The sequence below is a fragment of the Melanaphis sacchari genome, unplaced genomic scaffold, assembly GCF_002803265.2.
Source record: "Melanaphis sacchari strain LSU unplaced genomic scaffold, SCAv2.0 Contig4_pilon_pilon, whole genome shotgun sequence".
NCBI lineage: Eukaryota > Metazoa > Arthropoda > Insecta > Hemiptera > Aphididae > Melanaphis > Melanaphis sacchari.
In genome coordinates, this window is record NW_020271335.1 from 4,293,467 (window position 1) to 4,320,521 (window position 27,055).

Consider the following 27,055-nt stretch of genomic DNA (forward strand, 5'->3'; position numbering starts at 1 on the left):
AAAAGTAGTGTAATATGGTTATGTATCAGTTGACAAAATATTAAATGAGTATTTAAATTAAGATATTTGTATTCATATTCAGTACTCGGTTCGTATGAATAATAATAATTACTGAGTATAGTTTTATTATTAAAAAGAAAATATGTTTCTTCATAAACGTCATTATTTTTGTCAGTTGTTTTCTCAAAAACAAAATTGAGATGGAAGTGATTCTTAAGCGATAAATTATATTATACTAGTGTATAGTGTAATCCAAATATATCTTATAAATTATTGTATTTAAAAATACGTTTAATAAAATTAATTTAAATACAGAACAAGAATAATATGAAACAATTTGTATTTTTTAATTATAATACAATAATATGTATTTAATGATGGTTGAGTATTGTTTATTTGAAAAAAAAACATAACATTTTATACTACCTTAAATTGTTATTAATATTAATTATTTCTTTCATAATTATAATACATGAACCTATGTATAAATGTACAATTGTTGAATACATACTATATTTTAGTACATGATGTATTATATTATACTTCTCACGGCGTGTTCTCGTCATTATGAAAGTTTTGAGAATAATATTAGGCCATAATTCTTTTAAATCTTATAATTATATTATTTAGAAGTATTTAAATACAATAAATATTTTTTTTCCATTAAACGTGTATCATTATAAGTTATCAAACGTGGAATCACCATTTAATTTTTAAAAGTTAAAGCTATAATATGAACAAAATAATGAAGTATATTTAAAAAAAAAATTATTTACAAATTTTTAGTTATTTTAATTAATTTGTTTACTATTATAAGTTTATTTTAATGGTTAAAGAATTAAAGAATTAAAATCTTATTACATTAATTTTTTTATACTTTATTCGAGGACATGTATGCGGCTGCGGGATATATACTATATATAATGTTATGTTCATAGTACATGTATTTACAATAATTTAAAAAGTAACTAGGTATTATATTACAAAATTTAATTTAAAATTCCATGTCTAAATATTTTGAAAACATTTTTAATTTTTATTTATTAATATTTATATATTATACGTAAAATACATAAACACATTTTTTCAGAAAAAAAACATATCATAATGCATTAATACATATAACTTTTAATTATTATAATAATTGCTTTAACAAAACAAAGTATATAGTTACTTCCAATAACAAATCCAAGGGGGCCAACGAGTCTGCCCCCTCTGCCTTCTTGGCAGTTATATTATATTTCTAAAATCTAACGGCCCTAAAATCAAATCCTAAATTATGTTTACAAAACTAGAATGAACAATTTTGGGGCTCACCCAAATAAAAATCCTAGATCCACCACTGATTACTTTGGTAAAATAGGTTGAGTTTTTTTTAAGTGTAATTTCTTACATAGTTTTTAATAAAAACCTATATTTTAGAATTGTGTCAAAATAGTTATTATAAATGTTCACTTTTTCACGTTTTCATTAAAATACAAGTTTAATACAAAAATAATAAATGGTTTTATAACTTAATTATTTTAATCAGTATTTAATCATTTTTGTTCATTGATGAAATTTTATGTGTGGGATTTACATTATATGCGTCTGGTAATAGAAGTAATTTATTAATGAAGATTAGGTTACATATTATTATTATTATTATGTATTATAATAATGATATTATGTTTTATATATTATTTGTATTAATGGTTTTAGTTAACATCTTATTGTTTTAGATTTTATTATAGGCATATTCAGCATAATTCACATTATGAACACATTTAAATTTAAATATTTTAATATAAATTGGATGTATTAATAGTTCTGTGGTTACTGGATTGGATCATTATGGATTTATTTTATTTGCCATACATATTATATGAAAATTTGCACAATAATAATAATACTTTTTAATTGTAAAACGTTTACCGTATAGATTAAAATAAAAAAATAAATAAGAAAAGCAAAGCATAGAATTATTCATCTTTTTTCGGGGACTAAAAATATTATTTTGTTTAAGCATTGTAATCGATCTAATGAAATATGATTAATTTTATGTAACTAAAAAATATCAATACATTTTATATAAATTCTGTAGTTTAATTATGTTTTTTCTAAAAAAATTTAATTAAAACTATACTTATTAATATATTATGAAGTAAATATAATTTGATATTAAATTTACTTAATTATCAATAAAATATCTATTTCACGTTTAGAAAAGTTGATTTTTTTCGATTTAGTCATAACTTATTATATAAATTTTGTTATACCTATGACAAACGACTTAATGTACCACCAATACTTTACACTAAAAATATGATAACTCATTTTTTTATGTTAATTAAATAAGAAATTATGTTTAACATTGTACTTATACCCAATTATCCAACAGTAAATATTTAAAAGAAAATAGTTATGGGCAAAATTCGTTATCGATGCTTTCATCTTTCACAGAGTAATACTTAGAATATACACGTCATCTATTATTGTTTACAACGAGAGCGGTAGCCAACTATATAGCATTTTTTTTATTCAAAATTTTGATCACTCGATTAAGTGTAATTATCTTGTGTATTCTTTTCTACCGAAACGAGACCACCCAGAAAAACATAAATACATTACCGCCTCTTTGTTCGATACAATATAATAATATGAAGTATGGACTCGTGTTATTCAAATGTCTGCGAGAGAAGGGGAGTACAAATGCACGATAGACATTAGATTCACATCGCGTGGGTATGTATTACATAATAATATAGTATACAATAATGTCATTAAAGTTAAAAGTTATAACCGAGTAATAATATTTATATCGCATATTCGTATATCTAAAACCTAAGTCTACCAAGCCTGAGTAAAAAATATTTTTCTTCTATATTGTCCGTTGTTTGTATTATTATTGTTGTTGTTGTTGTTGCTGCTGCGTCGGACGCGTTTATCCCCCTGTTGGAACGCCAATGGTGCAGCTGCAGGTGTATAAACTGACAAAACCTGCTGCACGACCGTCTGCGAGAAACCGGAGAGAGTCTGGGAGAGACTGAGAGTCAGAAAGAGATAGAACGAGGGGCAGACAGAGAGAGAGGTAGTGACACAGAGAGAGAAAGAGTAATAGAAACTGATGGCGAGAGGGTAAGAGAGACGTTTTGGGTGGGGAGGACCATCGAGCAATTGTACACGTTAAGACTGAGTCTCCACTATTGTACGAGACAGCCGGTTTGTCTGTCGTGTATGTGTGCGGTGTATATTCCTGTAACAAGCGAGCGAGTGTTTTTTTTTTGTGTGATCTACGAGGTGTGCGTATGATATTTGTATGTGCGTGCGCGTGTTCGAACTCCAAATTTAAATAAATATCACCATCGCCCACCGCGGACGGGCTTGTTCAATTGTTTTGTTTTTTTTTCTGTTTTTGAAAATGTGGTAAAATCTCGACGGTCGATAAAATTCGAAACAGGAATCGTCACCTATCTCATATCTTCGTCGTCGAAACACAATAATTATTGTCGTCGCATTGTCTAGCGGACACATACAAACGCCTACTAAATACAACTAAGCAAACATGCCTTGTTCCGCAGTCACTCTTTCACTAGCCACCATCACGGCCATTGTAGCCACGGCTTTGCTGGCCATCGCTTTTTCTACCGACAATTGGGTATACTACGAAGTCAGAAGGAATCAAATACAAGTGAGTACAACCTCCGTGACACCATAGTCTATTCAAAATGTATAATAATATACGTTTTCGGGTTCGTGTAACTATTTTCTTTGGTAATAACTATCGGACGCCTAAATAATAATATAGCATTAAAGGAATAAATGACCAAACATGGTCGGTACTACATGGTTTTTGATCTTAATGGGGTTTATTTTTCTAAGTACTTAGATACTTACATTTAAATATTGTTTATATTATAATATTTATATTTGACGTTGTGTTATACCTACTATTTGTCCGTGTCATACAGGCAGTATGGTGGTCAGTGTGTTCGGAGACATTTCATTTTATGTATGGTTCTTAATACCTGTAGAATCCGAACAATAGGCAATGAAAAATTAATCTATTCGGTACTCCATTGTTGAAAGAGAAATATTATTTAAAGATTTTTATTATTCAGCGATCGATGAATACATCTAGATGAACACAAGCTGCGTGTCGTTGACTAAATCACCAGAGGTTAAGTTCCCACGAGAGTATATTATTGGAAAAGTCAATTTTTGTTTATACGATGGTTTTGACTGGAGATTAATAATCATTAAACACACACACACACACACACACACACATATATATATATATTAATTAAAAATAAATCGGTTACGGGAATGTGTTTTTTTGATATCACAATCGGGCAATGCCCTTTGTAAACAACCGCAAACATTAAAAATTTACATTACATAATATAACACATTATTGCTTAGGTGTTAATGTATATTCAATGTATTTCCTATATTTATAAATTAATTATACATTTAATATTAAATGTTTAAAATTAATAATTTTGAATTATTAACATCATAAAATAAATTGTTCCAATCACTTAAATGGAAGAGTACTTACTTGGAATATTTATAACTTTTTTGTAATAAAAGACATTTATAGGTAATATTATAGTAGTATATATATTGTGTAAAGATAATGGTTTAAAATTAAAAACAGAAATGTTAAAAAATTACTGGCACTTTTTATTGGTTATCATTAAATTGTGTAAAATAAAAGAACGTTAACTTTATTATGGGTAATTATAATGATAGGAGGGAAAAAAATCATTCTTTAAGGTCTCTTTTTTAAAATTATAATTCAAATAACTTTGGTATTTCTATCCACGTAAAGTTTGTTTTAGTTAGGTACTTTTACAGTTAGTTTATTTGACCGCATCTTGTTTAGTACATAATATTGTATAATATTATATATAATATATACTTTTAAAATTATAGGCAAATGAGTTGTTTTTCGTTTTAAAACAAGTCATAAAACCAGTTTATATATTTTGCGTAGAATAATTTGATAATTTAGAAATTTAATAGTTAATAGAAAATTTACGAATTTTGGTATAGAATATCACAAAATAAATTAATACAGTTTTGAAAAAACGTTTAAAGAAGTCGTATTATAACGATTTGTAAGAAAAAATCAACTATTCTTTTATCAATATCCAAAAAAGTCAAAGCTTATGGGATATAAAAAATATTGAGTTATAAAATATGATAATTCTAAGGCTTTAGTTCAATTTAAAATTTTAATAACATTAGTATGTTATCTATTGGATTTTAATGTTCAAAATTATATAAAGTAATCGCTAAATGTTTAAAATTAATTATTAAAGATCGGTTAGGTATCCATCGCTTTTATAAATAGATGATAAAACTTTTACATTATTTCTAATTTACGTAAAGGTGGATTAATCATCAGTAATACTTAATTATGATAGAACCAATAATAGGTAACTGATGTTATAAAATAACGAATTTACAATATTCGTATAAATTACAGTTTGATAACAACTTACACGAATCTATTTTAATTATTTGTAGTATTTAATATATAATGTTTATTATTTTTCGAAATAATATCGATATTTTCAATTATAAAAATACGATAATCATCAAAATAATTTAGGTATTATGAATTTTCACAGACCGTCAGCATGACTATTCACTGCACTAATAATTACCGAGGAAAACTAATTAATTTAAATGATGGCATATTTTTTTGATCTTAGTAACCCTAACAAACCTAATTATACGTCATAATGTTCATAGCTTGTACCAAAAAACAGATAATATAATTATTATCATTATAATATCCCATTATCCGAGATTAGTTATTATTTTGTAACACTAATAGCAAAATTTAATAGCTTTCTATGGATGTTTAAATTCGTAATTAATATATTCAAATGTCGTTGTATGTCTATATAAAATCACTAATAATTTTTAAGTAATAATTAAAATAATTGACTTAGTATTATGTTTAGTTAAAAAAAAAAGTTGAAGGCTTCGTTCCAAGTGGACTATATAACATATTTAACTTACATAATTCATAATATCTTATTAATGTATTGGTATGGTTTATTACTTTTTTATATTATAATACAATATAGGAAATCAAATTAAACTTGAAGGTTACTTATAACGACTTCAATTTGTGTTAAACATTAATAAATGAACCTAAAACTTAACACAAAAATATATAATGTATTTATTTAGGTTACTACCATCTAAAACATATGATTTTAGTTCTTTAATTGGTTTCACGCTAGACGCATATCTTACTATATCGTTTCGTGTTATTCGCAATAACCGTGTTTTGAGTTACAAATAGTCGAATAAAAAAAAAAAAATCATCAAATATAATATAAAATGACCATAAATTGGAACAAGAAATCAACCATTTAGAATATTGCCTATTTATTCAAATATCATAGGTAATACGACTGACTAGTAATAGTGGTAATCTGAATCAATAAAAGGTAATCGTAGGAATACTTTTTTTAACATAACTGCAGCAATTCAATTTTCAATTCCTATTTAATTTCATCAAAATATTTTCAAAAACCGTTCCAAATAGTTGAATTTTGTATTAATTTCTTACTAGAAAAAAAATATAGCACGTCGTGAGAAAAATAATAATTGTTTAATAAATATTTCATATTTAAAAAAAGAACAATTAATATTTGGTACATTTACAATTTTTTTTTTTCATTTAGTATGGAAATAAATATAAAACAATTAATTTTTAATGAATTTACAGTCATTTACAAAATTATAGTAATATATTATCTAACTTGCCTTTATTGTTGATAATTAGTTATTGAATTTATTATTCTCTGTATACATAAATACCTGACAAAATAATAAATTTATTTGAAACTAATTATGTATGTTTATTACTCGTATAATACTATAATATGTAATAAAAAAAATTATTTTGATATTTTATTATTTATTATTTGTATTTGAAGTAAATAGTAATCGACTGCTGATTTTCCTTTATAAAATAGTAATTTTTTCATTCTACTTTCATTTTCACTAAACACTGATAGTACAAACGGGTTAACAAGTCTAAAAATTCCAACTACTTGAAATGAAAGTTTTCCAATTACCAATGGCGTTTTCAAACCGAGGTCAATAACCTGACTGATTGGCACATTAAGTGCTGACCAGTTCGAAGAGAGTCGGGACTTTTTTACATAGAAAATAGTCAACATCGTGTATTCTAGTCAATTTCTATCACGAATCTGGTAAAACTTATCTACTGATCGATTATCGTTTTCGACATGGATATTATAAATGCAGAAAAAAACATAGGTAATGAAAATTATGAGACAAGCCCTTTTATACATACATATATATATATATATATATATAATACTTGTATTACTATGAGCTGTAATGATCTGTTAAATGATTTCACTGGACAGCCGAATAATAATAATATCGTGAATTAATTATATAGTAGGCAAGCAATTATTGTGATAGTTTTATTTTATATTTAGACACACTTCAATGAATGCTGCTTAACGTAATGAGAAATATATTTAATAGGTACAAAATCTTTCTAATATTATATTAGATGTACCCTAATCTTTGTTTGCTCTATTAGATCCATATTAAATTTATGAGAAAAACTCTCAATAATACAACTTAAAAGGTATAATACTGTTGAACCTTGACAATAGAAATAGCATTCTTTAATTACTAAGAATATTAAATATGGTAATATTTTTATAAGAACAAAATTATAAAAGTGAAAAACTGTTGTAATTATTGTATTATATTATATTATAGGTATTATATATAAAAAAGAAAAGAAAAAAAAACAGTTTTCAATATTAAAGTATGAACTGTTTCTGTAAGGTTTTAACTTTAAATTTTAATATTCATAAAAATAATATTATTATACTCAATAGATACCGTGGTCATTTTATCTCTTCAGAAATATTAGTGTAGCGTGTATGTATACGTTCATAATTAATTGATATGATAGAACTGCGGTGGATCACTGATTATGCGTTCTCATATTATATAAACATTATAAACGCATATAGTCGTTGCCTTAAAAATACTCTTCGTACTTATTTTTCGGTTTTAAATTTCATCACACATTAATAATACCATTTCTATAACCATGTCTGAGATATAGATAAATATAATGTTAGCTTTTACTTTGTATATTTGTACATGAAATACTATGCTTATAAAAATAAATATGAATGAATTAAATAATGTTCAACTATTATAGATACATGTTGCTTAACACATTATTAAAATGTAATACATTTTTATACACCTGTTAAATCTAAAAAAAATATAATTTAGAAGAAAAGAAAAGAAATCAAAATATTTCATATTTTAAATAAGTTAGTTGTTAGTAAGAATACAAAAAGTATCTATAATTATATATCTAATGGTGAATATATTTACATTTTACAAAAGCATAATATACGTAATGTTACTCTAAAACTAGAAGCTTCATGAGAATTATATTAGAGTTCTTGCTTTCGCGTTGTTTGTTTTCTATTTTTTAAAAGGCATTAAACGATTATATTCTTAGTTTTTTCACCAGCAAGTGAAACTGTTTTTAAATTGCTATTGGTAATGTAAAACTACACATTATAATAACTACAAGTTATATTGTACGGACGAGAATGTGGCTTAACAGTTAGCACAAAAGGAAAACGAGTAGGGGAGAATGCAATTGGAGCTTATAGTTACATGAACGTTAAAAATGGGCACAAGAGCAAAAAAAACTTACAGGTAGAAGTGCATACTATTTATTATTTGCAATAAAGGAATCAGGATCAAACTTTGAACACTAAATTATTACAATACTGATTCAATTGTATGAACTATATTTCATATGAAAACGGCACAGTTTTGCGGTGAATAAAATGTATTATTATTTTTTTTATTCATTGAGTTTTAACAAAACATATTCGTCCTGTTCTGGTTTTTATTATTTAATTCGTTGAATACGATTTAAATTTAATTATTTAATTTATTCATATAGGTAACTACTAGTCTCACTTCCGTTGATATTAGGATTTTCAATGAACTGTTTTTACCGTTTTAATCGGCCTTCGCTTAAATACTTAGAGTTAATGTAACGATGTTACACTTTTAACGAATATAAAATGGATGCTGAGTAGAGTTATCATTTTGTGTTTACCGATAAACTTTGAATGATTACAGGTGTAAATACAGTGTATTGTTATGTCAATATTTGAACTATTATTTGATATTTATTGCCCATTAATTTCTATTTATTTTATGTTCATATAACTTTGTGAACACTGTGTATGAATTTAATTTTAGTTACAGCAAATTAATATTGTGTTAAAAAGTTTTCATTGTGTAAATATTTTAGTAAATAACTGATTTTGCAATATTGAATGGTACCTATAATATATCACAATATTATTAACATGCATAGGCGTAACATTTTTCACAGTGTGTGTAGGTGATACATATTTACATCCACCTTTAATAAAAACGTAATTACAATTTTCCTCGATTACGAAATTATACGCAAATACATTTGAATGAAAATAACAATATAATTTTTTTCTAATAAAAACTATGTATACTTTAAATAGATTTTTTATTACGAAATAAAAACCAATAATTTTAAAAGTTGCAATAAAAATAAAATCACTTCATTTTTAATATTTTGAATAATATAACTTATACCTACATGTGTACAGAACAATAAGTATTGCAAGTGTAACAATGAATTCAGAATTATGTACACGTAATTTAATATTATACCTCTTTCTCGTACTATTTATTAACAACAATTAAAAAAAAAAAAAAATAAAATTTTGGAGAGTTTTATTTTTTTAAATGTTGGTTATACTATCGTTTTTAATTGTGTTAGCTTCGCAGGGTGTACAACTGCATCACACCTGTTGCAGTAGTACGCTCTAAATAGTAAACACCCCTTGATCGTTGCAGCTGCACCAGTACGCATGTATATATAATATATTATGCAAAACTACATGAATAGTATTCAGTTGTTGTATGCTGATAAACTATCTTAAACCATCGAGTAGATTATATATATTTTATTTTCAACAAGACAAAACAAAAGAAAATTGCGTAAGGCGGTAGTCGTGCGGTGTATTGTTATTTTAAGTTAGCGTAATATAACATAATTTATATTATATATACCTCCTGGCACATAAAGGTTTACGTGATGTGTCCACACGGTGATGACCGTATAATTATCGCTGAACTCCCAGACACATTATCTATTCACGTCTAATACGATATCGAACCGACCGAATTCCTCGTCGTTGTGATGTGTGTACACTGTACATGCGAACCGTGTAATATGTATGCGGCAGAGGCGTCTCAAAATAACGGGTCCGGCGCGTATAGGTATACAATACGTAAATAGATACCTGTTTATATTGGTACATTATTATATTTTGCGTCATTTTCGTATATTATACTGCATTGGTGTGTCGTGTCGTATCGGGCCTCATTTTCATTACTTAAACGTACGTGGCGATAGTATATATATATTATTATATACTCATAAAAGTTTATAATAATATAATACAAAAGGTCAACAATACATTGAATTAATAATCGTATTGTAGATATACGTACTGTAGTGTACCTTCTATAAATAGGTAGAGAGAGAGGTATTTCACTAAATCCACCTACCCATAATATTGTTCAGAGTTTAAAAAAAAAAAATTATCTTAAGAAAAAAAAACTAACGACGACGTGCCTCTGATACGAGTTATTGATGCGGAATTCCACGTACCTATATATACAATTTATATTTATTGTTCTTCAGTGGTTCGATCTATGCTGAAGACATGCCGAAACTATAATACTGTAGTGAAGACCGGACGGTCAGCAGTGTTTATCCGTCGACATATTTTTTAGGCGGAATGACGTGGGAACATTACACATAATATAATAACATACACAATTTTATGGTTGAATAATTTCCATCAGACAGTGTGTATAGTGTATACTGTATACATTACGACGATAACGTATAATGATTATAGTAATAAAAAATTAAATAGAGTACCACTAGTTAAAGATTTGTGTATACATTTTGAATCAGATGATTTGTCACTTGAATTCCATCATAAAACAATTTTGAATAAATTTTACGAAACGCTACGTTTTATTTATAGAAATACTCAACATTTTGAAAAAACCTCAAACCTGAAAACATTTCATTGTTCTCTTATACGATTCCTGGAGTTTGAACCCACAATTTGGTCTTGATACTTATCTTCGTATTATTGATATAAACGATCACAAGTTAACCCAACATACATTTTTGAAAATAATGTTACATATACATTTATATCTAGAAACCCTTACAAAAAAATTCACTTTTATTTAATTTGAACTCGCTAAACTTAAGAACTAAGAAATCAACTTTCTGATATTGTATTAATATTTTATGATATTTTAAATGGTTACATTGATTATCCACGTTTTCAGACTTAAATAGGAATCAGAGTCTCTTTGTATTTTTCCAGAACTAATAATCTCTTTGGTTATTCTCCACTAAGAGTCTTAAGGAAAATTCTAAATCTTAGCTATTAAAATAACTGACAAAGTGAACTTTTTCAATTCTAAATGTAAAAAATTGAAATTTAATGGAAAATTTTTGTTATGAATTAATAATGTGTGAAAATTTTTTTCTAATTATTTGTATTTTTCAAATATTCTAAGTTTAAATATAAACTTATATTGATATAAGTTTTTTCGTCATTATAATTATTTTGATCATGTTCAAATCATTTATTTAAAGAGCTTAGGCTCGTAAAGTCACTACCTTTTTTATAACATCATATCATACATCATGTATGCATTGGTGAATAATTAATAAATATGAGATGCATAAAAGGATCTATTACCTATTATATGATGATAATAATAATTATAATATTATATACGTATATTATGTATAGAAACATAGTTTTCAATTTTGACATATAAAGTTTGAATATTATAGTGCACTATAATGATAATGAAATGCAAATTATAAACAAGAATTAAATACGAATTCCGTCGAAATTCACGGCGGATGATTGACAGACTATAACGCGAACTACGGTCTAATCGATATTGCTCTTACGGTGAATAATATTTTAGGTAGGTATAAAAAATGAGCCTAAGCCATGAACTCGCGTATGCAATGCTGCGGAAATATTGGGATATTAGTCGATTCTGGCGAAAATGCATGTAGGCGCTTACACGGTTGATCGAGTGCAGCTGGATGTATTCATATCCGTGGAGAGGTTTATTATTGTTATCGCTACATTCTATTATAATAATAAATTAATAATAACGAAACAATTATTAACCCGTGAACAATATTATAATATAAAGAGTTTTACGTTAGGACTAAAGTTGAGTTGATAATAATTAAGGCATCTACCTATTATTAGATATTGATACGTTAAATTATTGTCCCAGGCGACGGGGATTTGAGGTTGAGTGATCCGGCGATGTTTAACAATATTGTGATTTTGATTGTCATCCTTGAACTTGGTTTACCCGTGGGGGACATGTGATGAACCGGTATGTTGGTAAGAAAACATATTGCCACTACCCGATAGGTATCTTATTACAATGCTATCAAACACAATATAATCTACGGTGTCGGTGTGTGTTACCAAACATGTCGAGTACTAACTACTACCTATAATAGCTACCGCCAGATGACATATTTTGATAAACAAATAATTCGTCGAACTTACTGTAATGTATGAAACACACCGGATGATATGACCTACGGACTTGAGCTGGTAAGGAGTGACAGGAGTGGAAATTTGCATAATAATCATTGGCCTAAAACGGTGTAATTTCATCAACAGCATTAAAAAGGAAATTTCTGTTACGTTTTACATAAGTTTTCAAATATATTATAATTATTCTAATATTAGTATACCTATACTTATTACTTCATTATATTAATATCTATGATTATTATGTATAGATAAATGTTCTAAATCTGTGTTGAAAATAAATTGAAAATTATTTATTACTATCATATATCTACCTAAATATTATAATGTTATTATTTAAATATATGTCGTTTTTAATTGAAATATCAGATTAGCAAACTATCTTAAATATCTTTGACTAGATTTGTTACCATTTGAAAATTATTTCGTTTATTCTTATCGCTGAGTGCATAAAAAAAATCACAATTTAATTTTGAATTAAAATTCAATCTTAATAACATATTAATATTCAACAACTAATACATAATTCGGCCAATGAAAATCGAGCGTCGTCTTTATTTTTATATTTTTATAAATCGATCGTTTAAAAAATTTGTAATTCAGATTAAAATTCGCGTAGGTGCTTTTGATATTTTATTATTATGTAGGTTTGTAATATATTAATATTTTATTGTTTATACATTTTAGCGAATTGTCTTTGAGGAAATTAATAATTTTAGGACAAACATTAGGTATTCAAGAGAAGATTTAACTCATCTAACTGAGACTAGTAAATTAATATTTTTCAAAACAATTTTAAAACAAATGAATAGTGAACCGGAAATGAATTGTTAAAATGATCAGAGCTTTATTTTTAATGCAAATAATATAGATCTCTATAAAGGTATCATGACGAATAGATAACTTTATCGTACGAATCATTGGTATGATATTATATAGATGATGATGCATCAAACATGTACATCTTCATATTCTCCTTTATTAATGAATTTATAGAATTTCTGATTCGAGGAATTTTTAAATATATATTTTAAAGACCATATTTGAAATAGTTGAGGTTTTTTGTACTACTTAAAGAACATCGCAACACTAAAAACAAGTTTGCTTAGCTTTTAAGTATGTAATTATCTATTCTAAAAAAATATGATGTGGGTCTCACACTTTAACACTAAATATTCAATGAGATATAAGCGTTTAAAAATATGTGTGTGACGTCATACAGCCGGAGTCTGGACGGCGACGTATGTTTTACGTGTTAAAATGTCTAGATTAATATAACGATTTCAATCGTTAAAGAAAATATTTTTTAATTTTGTTTTTATATAATCTAAAGTGTTTTTTGTGTTAATGGCACTGATGTGATTATAATTTTGATATGCTTTCTAGTTATTTCATAGTAAATAAAACTATTTTAGTATATTCCATAAATGTATTGTAAATATTAAATATACATTCGCGGCAATATAATACGACTATACAAGTCACGAATTCAATAATTTACAATATTAAAGTATGTATATAATAACAAGATATATTAAATTTTAAATCACACCATCGTCTTAAACTTATAAATATACTTAGGATTACGAAAAAGAAAATCTGAAGTAGTATCGTAAATTATTAAAATCATTGTGTGAATCAAATTACTTTTAAACGTAAAACACGGGCGGTTACTTACTTGTCAGCTCTATGACATCACGTGACTATTCATTATCTCGTCAAATAATCATTTTTTTAATTTCAGACTTTTTACCAAAACGTTTTTCATTATTTAAACAACATTAATACACCAATAAAAATAAAATTGAAAAAAAGTATGAATGTTGTGATGTTCTTTAAGGAGTATCCTGTGATGATATAAACTTCTGGTTTTCAAATGAAAATACCGCCGTTTTACTTTAAATTAATTAGTGGATATATTTTTTTTAATTTCCTAAAATTTAGTGAAGGAAGACCTTCCAGTCCCTTCTGATTACGTCACTGGTTTGTTGACTACTTCTATTATAAAATCAATTTGTTAAAAATTATTATTTTTTATCATAGTATTATATTATATCAAGTGGATAAAAATAAATGAGGGTTATAATCGTTGTTAAATTTATAATTTTATGTGGTTAAAACACTTAACATATTAAATAGGAGCGTAAACGAAATAAAATATTCTAGTGAGAGCGATTGGGTCTTTACCATTGCCATTCATCAGTAGATACCTACTTTATTTCTATCGAATGTCGTATTCAATAGCGCAGATATTCTTTAATAGTTTATTCCAGGTGTATAAACAAAAATGTACCGTTGCGGACCACATTTGAAATGTATTTATACTGCAGTCTGTTTATACTTTACAGGTTTTTTTTTTATTATTCTGATGAATACTATAAATTTAATATAATATTATCTTTCTTCACTTATTGAATTTATGGCATTTATTTGAGTTTGTTCTTTGAATTATTAAATTGTTATGTGGGATTTAAAGTATTAGATGTTTCTAACGCAAGTTAACAGTTTGATTTAATTACTAAAAACTGCAGATTCACATTTTTACAAATTTCATATTAATTTATTTTTATTAAATATTTTAAACTCTAAAATTTATACTTATTATATTTAAATTAAAATCTATTGTAATACGTAAAAATTTATTAAAATAATATATATTTATTTTACTTATATTTTTAATACAAATTTCTAATTTTATGATATTTTCACAGGCCGGATTCATCCCGGTTGGTACGCCAAGTTAATATAATATATTGTGGGTTTCTATGTTATTGGTGTTGTGACGAATACGTAGCTGCAATATAATGTCCGATTGGCCACCTAGTGGAAATCACAAATCCGAAATTATTCCTGAACTAGCAGTTATTATACATACACACACGACACTTATACATTATACATGTATTTTGTAAACTGTTATCCTTGTGTATATTACCGTTATCAGCCTGAAATTGAGTAAGGTGAAACACAAATAAAAATTTAAAAATGTAATAAAAAGTGTACACTTCCAATAAATAATAGTTAATAACAATAATAAAAAGACTACGTGAAAAATAATATCAAAAATATGACGCTCCATTGGACATTATAATATACAATGTTTGTCTGTCTTTATAATAACAATGTACAGGGTGATTTTTTTAAACATGCTTTACTGTTTTATTCAATAAAATTATATCTATTTGTTTTTCATAGTGTTTTTAAATAAAAATGATACTATTCATAAACGAATAAAGTTTATTCATAAATTAAAAACTATAGACATTCGGTATTGACGATTATTGGACGTAAGTATATGTTATGTTTCGATTATTTTCAAAAGTATTTTATTTTAGTGTACGGAATTGTAATAAATTAACTGTTAGGTTAATACAACTTTTGACGTTAGGAAAAAATATATAAAAATTCAGACTTTTTTTTTACCAAATCCTAACTCAAAAACCGGTAGAGGAAATTCATGCAGCGTGTCTTACAGACGCCAATGATCACCCTGTGAATTTTATCTACTACCTGTGTACAAGAATATTATTATAATTTATATTATATTGTCATTTACAATAGCGCGTAGACGTGCATTCTTTATAGCGCATAACGTATTCTGTCGGCACTTCTAGAACTACTCGCGTCGGGCTGCTCAGAATTCTATTAGAGGTCGTTGAGCCATCGACGACTGCTATTGCAATGACGACGGCGACGGTAGCGGTGGAGCTCTCGAGTGCATAGATAGGTGGTATAGACTATAAACTATAGACAGGTATCTATACTATGGTCACAGTTGGACATTATATTGTGTATTAATAATATTTAAGCGCGTCTTGCAGCGGTGTACAATTACTGCACCGTACAGACAAACCTATCGTACCGGAAACACGACGATACCGGAAACACTGCGAACAGTGCAGTTAGAATATCGTCATGTTTATTGTTATAATGTTATAATATTAGAAGTATAGGTATACCTTTATACATGTTAGGTGTATAAATTGTTCTAGAATTGCTTCTCGTTTGACGGTCCTCGTTTCCGTATTGTCATCGTACGACTGAATAATATAATATGTAGGTGTATAATATGGCCAATATGGGTGATGATTACTGCAATCGATTAAATCTGTTTTTTATTTTTCCTGTCCTACACATTTTTTGTACGTCTACAGGCCTTTTTTACATCTTTTTTGCGTATTACTTATTATTCTGCAATCCATCCACTATTGTACGGTGTATTTAGGATATTACTGTCCTGGGTACAATTTTCTTCTCGCCACTGTTATAACAAGTATTAATATTGAATATTTAAGTACACTTTATTTTATCAAATAGTACCTATATAAATAAATACTAAAGTTAAATAAGACATTTTCAATGAGTTTATGTTCTAGAAAAATATTCAATATTATTTTATCATAACTTATAAATCATAATACTGTTGTCAAGTATGTTTTAATGTTTAGTAGAGTCAAATAATTTAAATGACCGTCATTCATGGTTGATCTAAGATATAATTTAACTCTTTTGAAAATATTCTAAGAGTTTTCTACTGAAGTATTTATTGTAAGTCAACCATAGGTATGTGCAAACTTAAATTTATGGTCAAGCCTGAAAAAAATTGTGAATTAATACTTAGAGAGTACTTATATATATTTTTTTAGTACTTTTTCTTATTGTAAATTAAAAACTTTGAATATTTATAGGTCATAGTACATAAAATCAAGCTTAATGTACATACGACATTAATGTGTTGAGTCTGTATGTGTCATCATGTTTTTGAATTTAAAAATAAAATTTTTAATTCTATAAAACCATATGAAATAAATATAAATTCAGTCATGTATAAAAACAAGAAAACATTACATACAAATTTAAAAAAAAACTTGGTTTAAAATTTAAAAATTAAATGTACATACTGTATAATACACAATATGTTTGCATATAATTATTGTTGTCTTATAATATAATAATTATATTATAAGACAGATTTCGAAAATACTCGTTTGCAGGTAAAACTTGCAATTGATATTACACTAAATAATTTTAATACGGTAAAAGATTTACGTTTATTAAATCTATAATATGGTTATTGGATATAAAGTATTTGTTATTTGAGTTGGTATAGGGATGCTTACTACTCGTAATATTTTTAATTTTATCATGCTATCACAGCAAATATAATTTTCATGATCTCCACGAACATATTATACACTATGAATAATAATTTATAACAAAATGTTCACGTAAGTTATACAATGCTCCTAAAAAATGTTAGCTAGACTGGTTGGTCCCGGAAGTTAGTACAAAACCATAAGTTATATGCATTATGAATAAATGGATAAATGTCAGACAAATTCCCTACTATTTCTCATGATCTTACATAAATCTGATATTGATTATATGTCTATATATTTTCTGGTAAACCTTTTAAATAAATTCGGAAATTAATATATTCATTCATGAAATATACATCCAGATCCTCAGAATTTGTTTTCGTGTTACGGGTCAGCTATAGAAACATTAAACCGGTTCACCGTTATTTATTCTACATACATTATAATCTTATAATTGATAATTTCATAAAATATGTAATATTGTAACAATTTTTGTTAACATGTCGTCTCCCAAAATTTGCCAACTCCCAAAAAATGCTGATCAATTTTTCCGCATTATCTTTTACTCACCGCATATAATAGTAGGTATTGTATTCTCAATCGTGAACTCAACTGTTAATACAATTAAGCACAACTATTCAAGATAATGACGTATTTATAACGGATAAAGGCGAATATTATCGCAAATAAAAAAATAGTATTATCGGCAGATTATAAAAACCATTAAAACGCTATACACACGCAATATTTTTGTATTACACACGTAGGTACCCAGTATCCACTTATTAAATAGATCCGACAGCACACAGGGCCTAGATTTTCAAACTACGTGGCACGGATTGCATCATGTTTATAATACGTATATTTACGTATATACACTCGGAACCATGTGGTATCGATCGATATTTCCTTTGTATCCGTTTAAATAGAGAATATTCGTCATTTGGTTATCGAATCGAAATAATATTTTATAGAATTACATTTCGGTGTTTACATTTATAGCTGTTTTATAGGAGTCTCATGAGCTCCTTCGTTTCGAATTGCCAATGTATCAAGTCATTAGTTGCAGTCCAGATTATGTATTATAGACTTGTATAGAACAACCGAAGCTTCGACGCCGCGAATTGCTTGTAAACCACTATGAGTTCTCTGCGAATTCAATATTGTTGAGAGCGTGATGAAAAATATCGATATTTCATGTGACAAGATAACGTTTATTATTTCGTTACGTCGAATAAACGGCCTTGGGTTTTAACAGCAGACCATAATTTTAATGTTAAATAATCATGAATCACCGGGTCACAACGGTTTCTTTAAATAATTTAAAAAGTGAACTATTATTATATGTGTAATAAAACGTATTGGTATTGGAATTCGGAGTAAGTAAAGTATGCAGTTTGCGTTTTTAATTTTTTTTTTTCATAAAAAAAAATCAAAGTTCGTAGAAACTAACTATTTAATGATAAATTGATTCTATAATAGTGGCCGTATTGCTTTAAATACACCATAATATACTAGAAAACAATAAACAATTATTATAGTTCAAAATAATAATATAATTTTCGTTGAAATTTATTACGTAAGCAGTAGTATGACTTAACGTTTCGTTTTAATACAGACTTCGACTGTTTTTTTGTTAGTAATGATGTCAAATCACTTTTATAATAATTTGCACATCACTATCAATACTTATTATTATAAATGAGTAATATATATTCAAAATACTATTAAATTAATGAATATGATTAAAAAAATTGAAATAATTTTACGATTGAAATCAAATTTATACCCACACTGGCCACACTAGATCATTTTAGAAAATTAGGAGGACGTGTATCAACTGCAGGTTATTTAAGACAAGCATACGTAGGTATACACGTCATATTTTATGGCTGTACGTGTTAAATTAAAGTCTATCAAGATCAGGGAACGGTTTAGGAGAGGGAGGGGTTATTATTATTTTCTGTAAATCAGATTTTGAAAATGATAACTATTTCTTTTCAGTAAACATAATAACAATAATACATATACTACGTTTCATCAAAAAATTAATAATGCAATTATTAAATATTTTTCTTATAATATATAGGTGAATGGGTACAATAAAAAAACCACAAAATCACTTCTATTCTGATAACCTAGAAGTTATAATACATTTATAGAACTTCAAGAAAAAAAGCGATCGAAAATTTCGGAGGGCATTTGTATAACCAAAACACCTTTTGCGTACGTGCCCAATCCCTATATAGTTAAATCCATATAACTCTATAAATTTATTTATATTACTAAGTTGTATTGTTATTTAGACGCGCGCAAACGTGAATGTCACTTGCAGGTTGTTTCTTGATTGGTCTCAACGGGTAGTGCGATTTGAAGCGCTACTGGAAAAAAAAAAATAGTAAATATTCGGCGCAGTTTCGAATGTATTATGTTATATACGTATATGCGAGTCGAGGTCGCTGTACCATACAATTGTAGTCCCCTCTATATAATATACAAAATATACAAGTTATTTTAAAATCCAAAGAAACCTGTGATATGGTCAAAAGAATAATAAAGACGCTAGGTTATTTTGACAGCGACACAAAGCCGAATGACAATAAATGTAAAAATGAAGGAAAAAAAATATACGATAAAGTGGGTCGATTTCATCGAATAATAAATTAATTACGTATGATAACCATTTCTAGAAAATGAGAAATCAGTAAAATAATGTGCAAATAATCAAATGTAAGTGCATCGCCTTACGACTATATTATTATATTATAGAGTTAATTGATAGGTAAGTACCCTCATTCTGCTGTATTCCGCTTGGGCACTATACCTACTAATTTCGCTCTTAAAAATAATAACATAATATCCTTTTAAGCGTCTTTGAATGATTACTTTCTACGTAATATTTTTAGAATATTTAGAACGTACGTAATTCTGACCATTAAAGCTGTATTGTAAATCAGTTTGTTTATAACATACGAAGGTCGTCAGGAACGCGTATAAAAATACAGTTATTTTATTGTATTTTTAAAACTTAATGCGATTATAAAATAGGTGTAATGAATATACGCGAACATTTCATCTCGCTGTAAAATACTTTACTGGGCCGTATATTTAATTTATACTCAGTCGATACTATAATAGGTATATATTATTAATTCCAGTGTATATAACAAACGCGATGTGCGCACAATAATTGAACCGTGTTGTTTTGAAATTTATGGCTTGAAGAGCAGCAGTAATAATGCAAAGTATAAACTATAATTTCCAATTAAGAAAAGCTGAATTTTACAACGTGCATTGTGATTTTTTAAAATGTTAATTTTAAGATGATGATGTTACAACTAAATAGAACATGTATAATTTTTAAATGTATAACCTTAACACAGTGTTTTAATTTGTATCTATTATATTTTTTTTTTTCAGAATGCCGTTAATCAGCGTAGTCAAACTTCAGTACTCGAACAAATGAACAAATATTTCTATTTTACAAGGACGAAGGGTCTCTTTAGAATATGCTATCCCAAGGACAGGCCTCCAGCGGGTAAATATTGTTTCCGATATAATAATATTTTATTATGAAAAGTATTAAACCAGACGTTTCCGAAGTAGATATGTATACAGGTATAAACATAGGTAGTATAATAAAATGTCATATATATAAGGGTATTTTGAAAATTCGATGCAGTCAAATCGGTTTATCGGGTTACTAGTCACGTTTATTTTTTTGTTATAAACACAGGTTACAGAAAAATCGAATATTGGTAAAAAAATAACCATTCACACGAATTCTTATAAAATATGAAAAAAAATAATAATACAAATAATTTGTGAAATACAGTCTCGTTTAAATGGTTGTGTATTGTATTTGCATTGGAATTGGGTTGAATAGTATGAGGCTAAAGTAAAATAGAATGCTACTGTGTTATTTAGTTATATTGTTTTGTTACCTACCCGCTTTTCATATCACTATTATAAACAGTAACGTGAAATAGTATAAATATTGATATTATATTTTATTATTTGCATATTAAGTATATGTATAGGTACACTATATTTTAATTACACAAATGTTTATACCATATTTAGAAATTGGTATGTATAATATGTATAAATATTAATGCAAAAACTCAAGTATAAATGTGTAATAAGGAATGTCAAATGAAGATTTAACAGATTTAACAATGTAATATTGTCAAGACATTATTATCATCTCAATTAAATAACTGTAAGAAATAAGAATACAGTGCACCTTAAATTTTACTAGCATTTAAACTGTGAATTTTGTCATTATTTTAAATGTAAGTATATTATTTATCAGTATTCAAATAGAGTATATATAATCAGAAAACTGTTGTATTTGCTAACTATTATAATAGAATGTATAATATTCTTTAATCATCTTAAATTTGCATTAAACAAAGAGCACTCCTTATGAATTAGATAATAATCTATTTTTGTACTTGAAAATATTGTCCTTGAAATATGATATTTAAAAATTCCTAAAATCAGAATTTGAATAAACTCATTGTTAAATAAAAAAAATAGTAGTGAGCATATTTAGAGTGAATTACTATACATTTATTGTATATTTTTATCAAAATTCGGTTTTTACACCCAAGGAGCTGACGTCATTACAGACGGTTTCATCGATCATCTAAGACGGATATAAATTGTTCGTCGCGGGTTCAATCACATCTAAATAACAGCTATTTACAACAATATCATACTTTACCGTTAAACGCGTGTTATAGCATTACGATTAATAATAACAATATAGGTGCGAGTCATAAACCATTATGCAAAAGTTTTGTGCTATTCGTAAACTCGTCAAGACGAACGTCGAATTTTCAATGTCTCGCGGCAAACAAACAAAAACAAAATCACACATATATAAACGATCCATTGTAGTAGTATCTCAATCCGCAAACAAGCGAGGTTAATGAATATTTTAATTATATATATATATAATATAGTATAATAATATACGATCGCAGTAGCGTGAGAAATTGGGATGTAGGTATCATACAGTAATACACTATAATATAATAAATATGATTATAATGATTATACACATGTTTATCTTTTGTGATGATGATACAACATTATTAATTAGATTTTTTTCAATGTCCCGATTTTTGACCGGTTGTGAAATTTTCGCGATTACTGATAAAGTCGTTGCGAAATATTCTGATATATTTACATTTTACACTATGTATTTTTATACGTGCTTTGCTGTGGTTCTCAAACGATTTTGTTTAAAAAGTTCTAAAAACCAGAAATTTAAATAAAAAGATAAATCATGATATGGTGTCATTACAATTTAAATTATAATATTGGATTTGGATATGCTCGAAGAGTCCCTAGATCACTCTCGTTGAACCTTAGGTTAGCTTATACTATATACAGAATGACGTAAAAATACAAGTTATAACAATAATATAGGTACAAGGGTGACCGTAAGGGGGTTCAGAAGTAGCTATGCCCCTGCCCCTCTCCATCCTCCAATTTTTTGTACTGTTGTTTGAAGAGGGTATATTTTTTATAAATACATGCTTTTATAGAAGCCATTTTTTTCAGAGAAAATATTATTGTTTACTAAGTAATAATTTAATGTTAAAAAATATAAACTCAAAAACAAATTTTTTGTGCTGGTGTGGTATTTTATGCGATGAAAATGATTTTTTTCCGAGCTCATTGCAATTAATTATGCTCATAATACGGAAACGTAAAATAGTATTTATATTATAACATGTTTGGTTTGGCTCCCTCTCTGGTTAAAATTTATGTGGATGTCATTGGTTAGGTATCTATAGCAGCGCAATCAAGACTGGGAGAGGGAGGCTAAAATGTATATTTTTATTTATTACTTCCTTTGTAATATATTATTATATCACGATAATTATTTAGACCGATACCGAATAAAATGTATCATTTGACGAGAATACTCTCAAATATAACTTAATGACAAAGAAGAAAAGATGGAGATCGGTAAAACACCTTCCCAGTGATTACGCCACCGACACCATTGTACTATTCCTGATAAATTAATGCGAGTACATATGCGCGCACGACGTTTATTATAATCATTATTAGGTACCTACCTTAAATGCATTATAATAACTTCTCGGTCGTCCATGCTCTATTTACGTTGTCACATATTCACTTTGCATGACCGTCTAGTTAGTCTGTATGGCACACAAGAATTTTTCGTTTATTAATACGAATGTAAGTCTTTTTTTTTTAATTTCGATTTCACTCCTCACAGTGCGTTATAACAGAACACGAGGCGGCGGCGACTTGTGCCCATAATATATTATTATTATTTGCTGTACTACATAATATATATAATATTATATATACACGAGTGTCTTTAATAATAAAATAATACATTCGTGAGCCGTGTTTCCTTCTCCGTTCGAAAAACTATGTACATTACTATTATTATTATTATCACTAGAAACCCGACCATTGTCGCAATCGTATTCGCGCTGTCATTACGTCACTGGCAGTCCACGAATTAATAACAAATGCATTGCCATTACACTATACAGGTACATATTATATACCTACCATTATGATATAGTTGTATTATAGTTTACGGTTTGGCTATAAGTCGCTCTCCCATAAAACTGAAACGGACTAACGACGCGACAATAGAACACACTGAGAATTTTCTACATACGCGTGTGTGTTGTTGATCAAGGATCTAATATTATTATTACTGTTTAATACATATTGTATTATGTACAGTATACCTTAGATATGTATAACATAATATATATTAAAATTATAATGTCACGCGTAAGAGAAAAAAATCTTCATCTCGTGAATGAACCGATTCATCCGTTCTCGTACGGTCCTACGTGATGCGCGCGCACACATAACATACACATTACACATATTATAATATTATATTATGATTACTATGGCTGGATACTATTATAAAACACTGAGTAGAAATCGAGAGACTTTGCCTTCCGTGTAGAGTGACTAAATCGGCAATCCTTACGCCAGTCATAAGCTAACTCACTCGATATGTGAAAGCAATAAATCAAATATGCGTTGACAAAAGAATAAAGCAGTTGTAATCACTGATTACGATATTATATTTTTGGTTAATCCGATAACTATATTGGTATACCTTATGTGGCTATATAATAAATTAAATTAAAACATTCAAATAATATTCTTATATTATTTGTGATGTAATTGTTTCGAAAGTGTGGTCGGATTTGACGGTAAGCCACTTATTATCTATATAATATATTAAGGGATCTTATTTTTTTTTTGAATTTTTATATTACTATAAGAAATTAATTGGTAACATTTTAATTTTTAGAACGATAATTCGCCGCTTTCACGTGCCACAAAAGGATAACATTAGACTTTAATAAAAAAAGAATAATATAATAGTATTTTACTATAGTTAGTTGTGTAACTAAATAAATGTTGATTACATTTTATCGTATATTAAACCAATTATTGTGAAAATGTCAAATATATTTGAATAATCATAAAAGATCAATCTTCTTAAATAAATAAATAATTGAGTATTTTAATAATTATTCTTGAAAATTATAGATTACCCAGCAATTATTTTAAAACGTTTTTATATTTAATATTAAGATCTAAAATAAAAGAACATAATGAAATGTACATGTATACATTTTTATTGAATTAAACCTACCAAAAAAGTTAGTTTTTTGACAATTATTCGACTTTTTATTAGTGGCACATGATGAAAGTGAGCTATGTTTACCAAATTTGACCAAAACTAAATTATTACATTAATGAATAAAATTCTGAGAGAGGGTTTTATAAAAATTGTTTACCTTTATTTTCTACACCAATAAATAAGGACTACTTAGCTTGTATACTTATAAGAATGTTTTGTTTATTCATCTTTTGAAATCGGTTCTTATAATGTTGTGTTTTTTTTTTGCAATCATTTGAAGACTTTGAATATAAAATTCGCTTTAGTCAAAATCAAAAATTTCTTAAATTATTTAAAGTATGTTGACGAAAACTATTAATTTGCTTTCTCGTATTTTGTTTCCTATACGATTTTTATTACTCGTACATTGTAATTGTACAGTATTCACTTTATACTAACTAATCACAGTTTATAACGGAAGAAAACTATGAATAAAATAATAACACTGTGGTGATGTATAACCTCATTCGACCGGTTTTGCTTGAATCTTCGATTAGTCGAGGTACCATTTAGTTTTGGTCTTGATGTTTGCGGTTTTTGAAACAAGTAGAAATTGCTGTCGGCGAGAGTGTTGATAATATAGTATCCTGATTTTCTGGCTTAAAAAATATGATAAATAAATAATAGTTTTATTTTTATTTTGATGAAATAAATTTTGTTCTCAATCTATTGCATTGTATATTTGTATGTAAAAATGAATGCAACTTATTTAAACTAAGACTAAACAGCATTGCTTTAGCGAGGAAAAAAATAGCAAATATTTAAACATATTATTCAGCTTCTGTGCTGTATGAAGTGTGTATTATATAATTTATAATATAGATAATTAAAACATTTATGAATTCAAAAACAGTTTTTGATAAGTCGTCGATTTATTGTACAATATACAAAATTACAAAGAATACAATTTATTTTATTTAATACCTAATTATAACGGATTATTAAAGTAAAATTATAGATATTGTATAAAATTATTTTGAAATTACTAAACATATTTTGTGTGTTGCTTACTTAAAAAACTGTTATGTATTAAATAATAAATGATTCTATCGTGATGAGTTTAAATTTTACCGTTGGAACAGGTTAGAAGTTTATGAATTTTTATAAATATTTCTACATATTATTATATACTTGTTTTTTAATGCCACTTACATCTTTGGATTTGAATTTCTTCCTGTTTAACATGAATATATAATATTAATAAACTAACTTAAGATAAAACCGTATAATTTGTGAATTAGAATTTATATTTAAGGATTTTGTTGTGTCCGATAAACTTTTAGTTTAACCTATGTTCTACTAAAAAATGTTTTTTTTTTATCGATTTGTTTAATGACTTTAAACTTATCATTACATTGTAGGTAACTAAAGCGTTATAGTGGATAAAACATTGAACACATAGAACATTTTTGGTAGTTCACAGTTGTAAATTATAAAATTGTAGTAAAGTACTTTAAAGTACCTAATAGTTAATTATAATACTTGACTGTATCAACTAAATTATTAACTATGCCATTAATTTCTGTTAAACT

The 27,055-nt window shown here is 26.9% G+C and overlaps 1 protein-coding gene across 1 annotated transcript in view; it reads left to right on the forward strand.

Moving 5' to 3' along the window:
* Window positions 1-3,174: 3,174 nt before the first annotated feature.
* The window catches only part of LOC112599120, a 30,800-nt gene continuing 6,919 nt past the window's right edge, over window positions 3,175-27,055 (forward strand). The window contains exons 1-2 of the mRNA XM_025345876.1: window positions 3,175-3,670; window positions 21,233-21,350. Coding sequence (XP_025201661.1) covers window positions 3,545-3,670; window positions 21,233-21,350 — 244 coding nt within the window. The 5' untranslated portion in view covers window positions 3,175-3,544. The remainder of the gene's footprint in view (window positions 3,671-21,232; window positions 21,351-27,055) is intronic.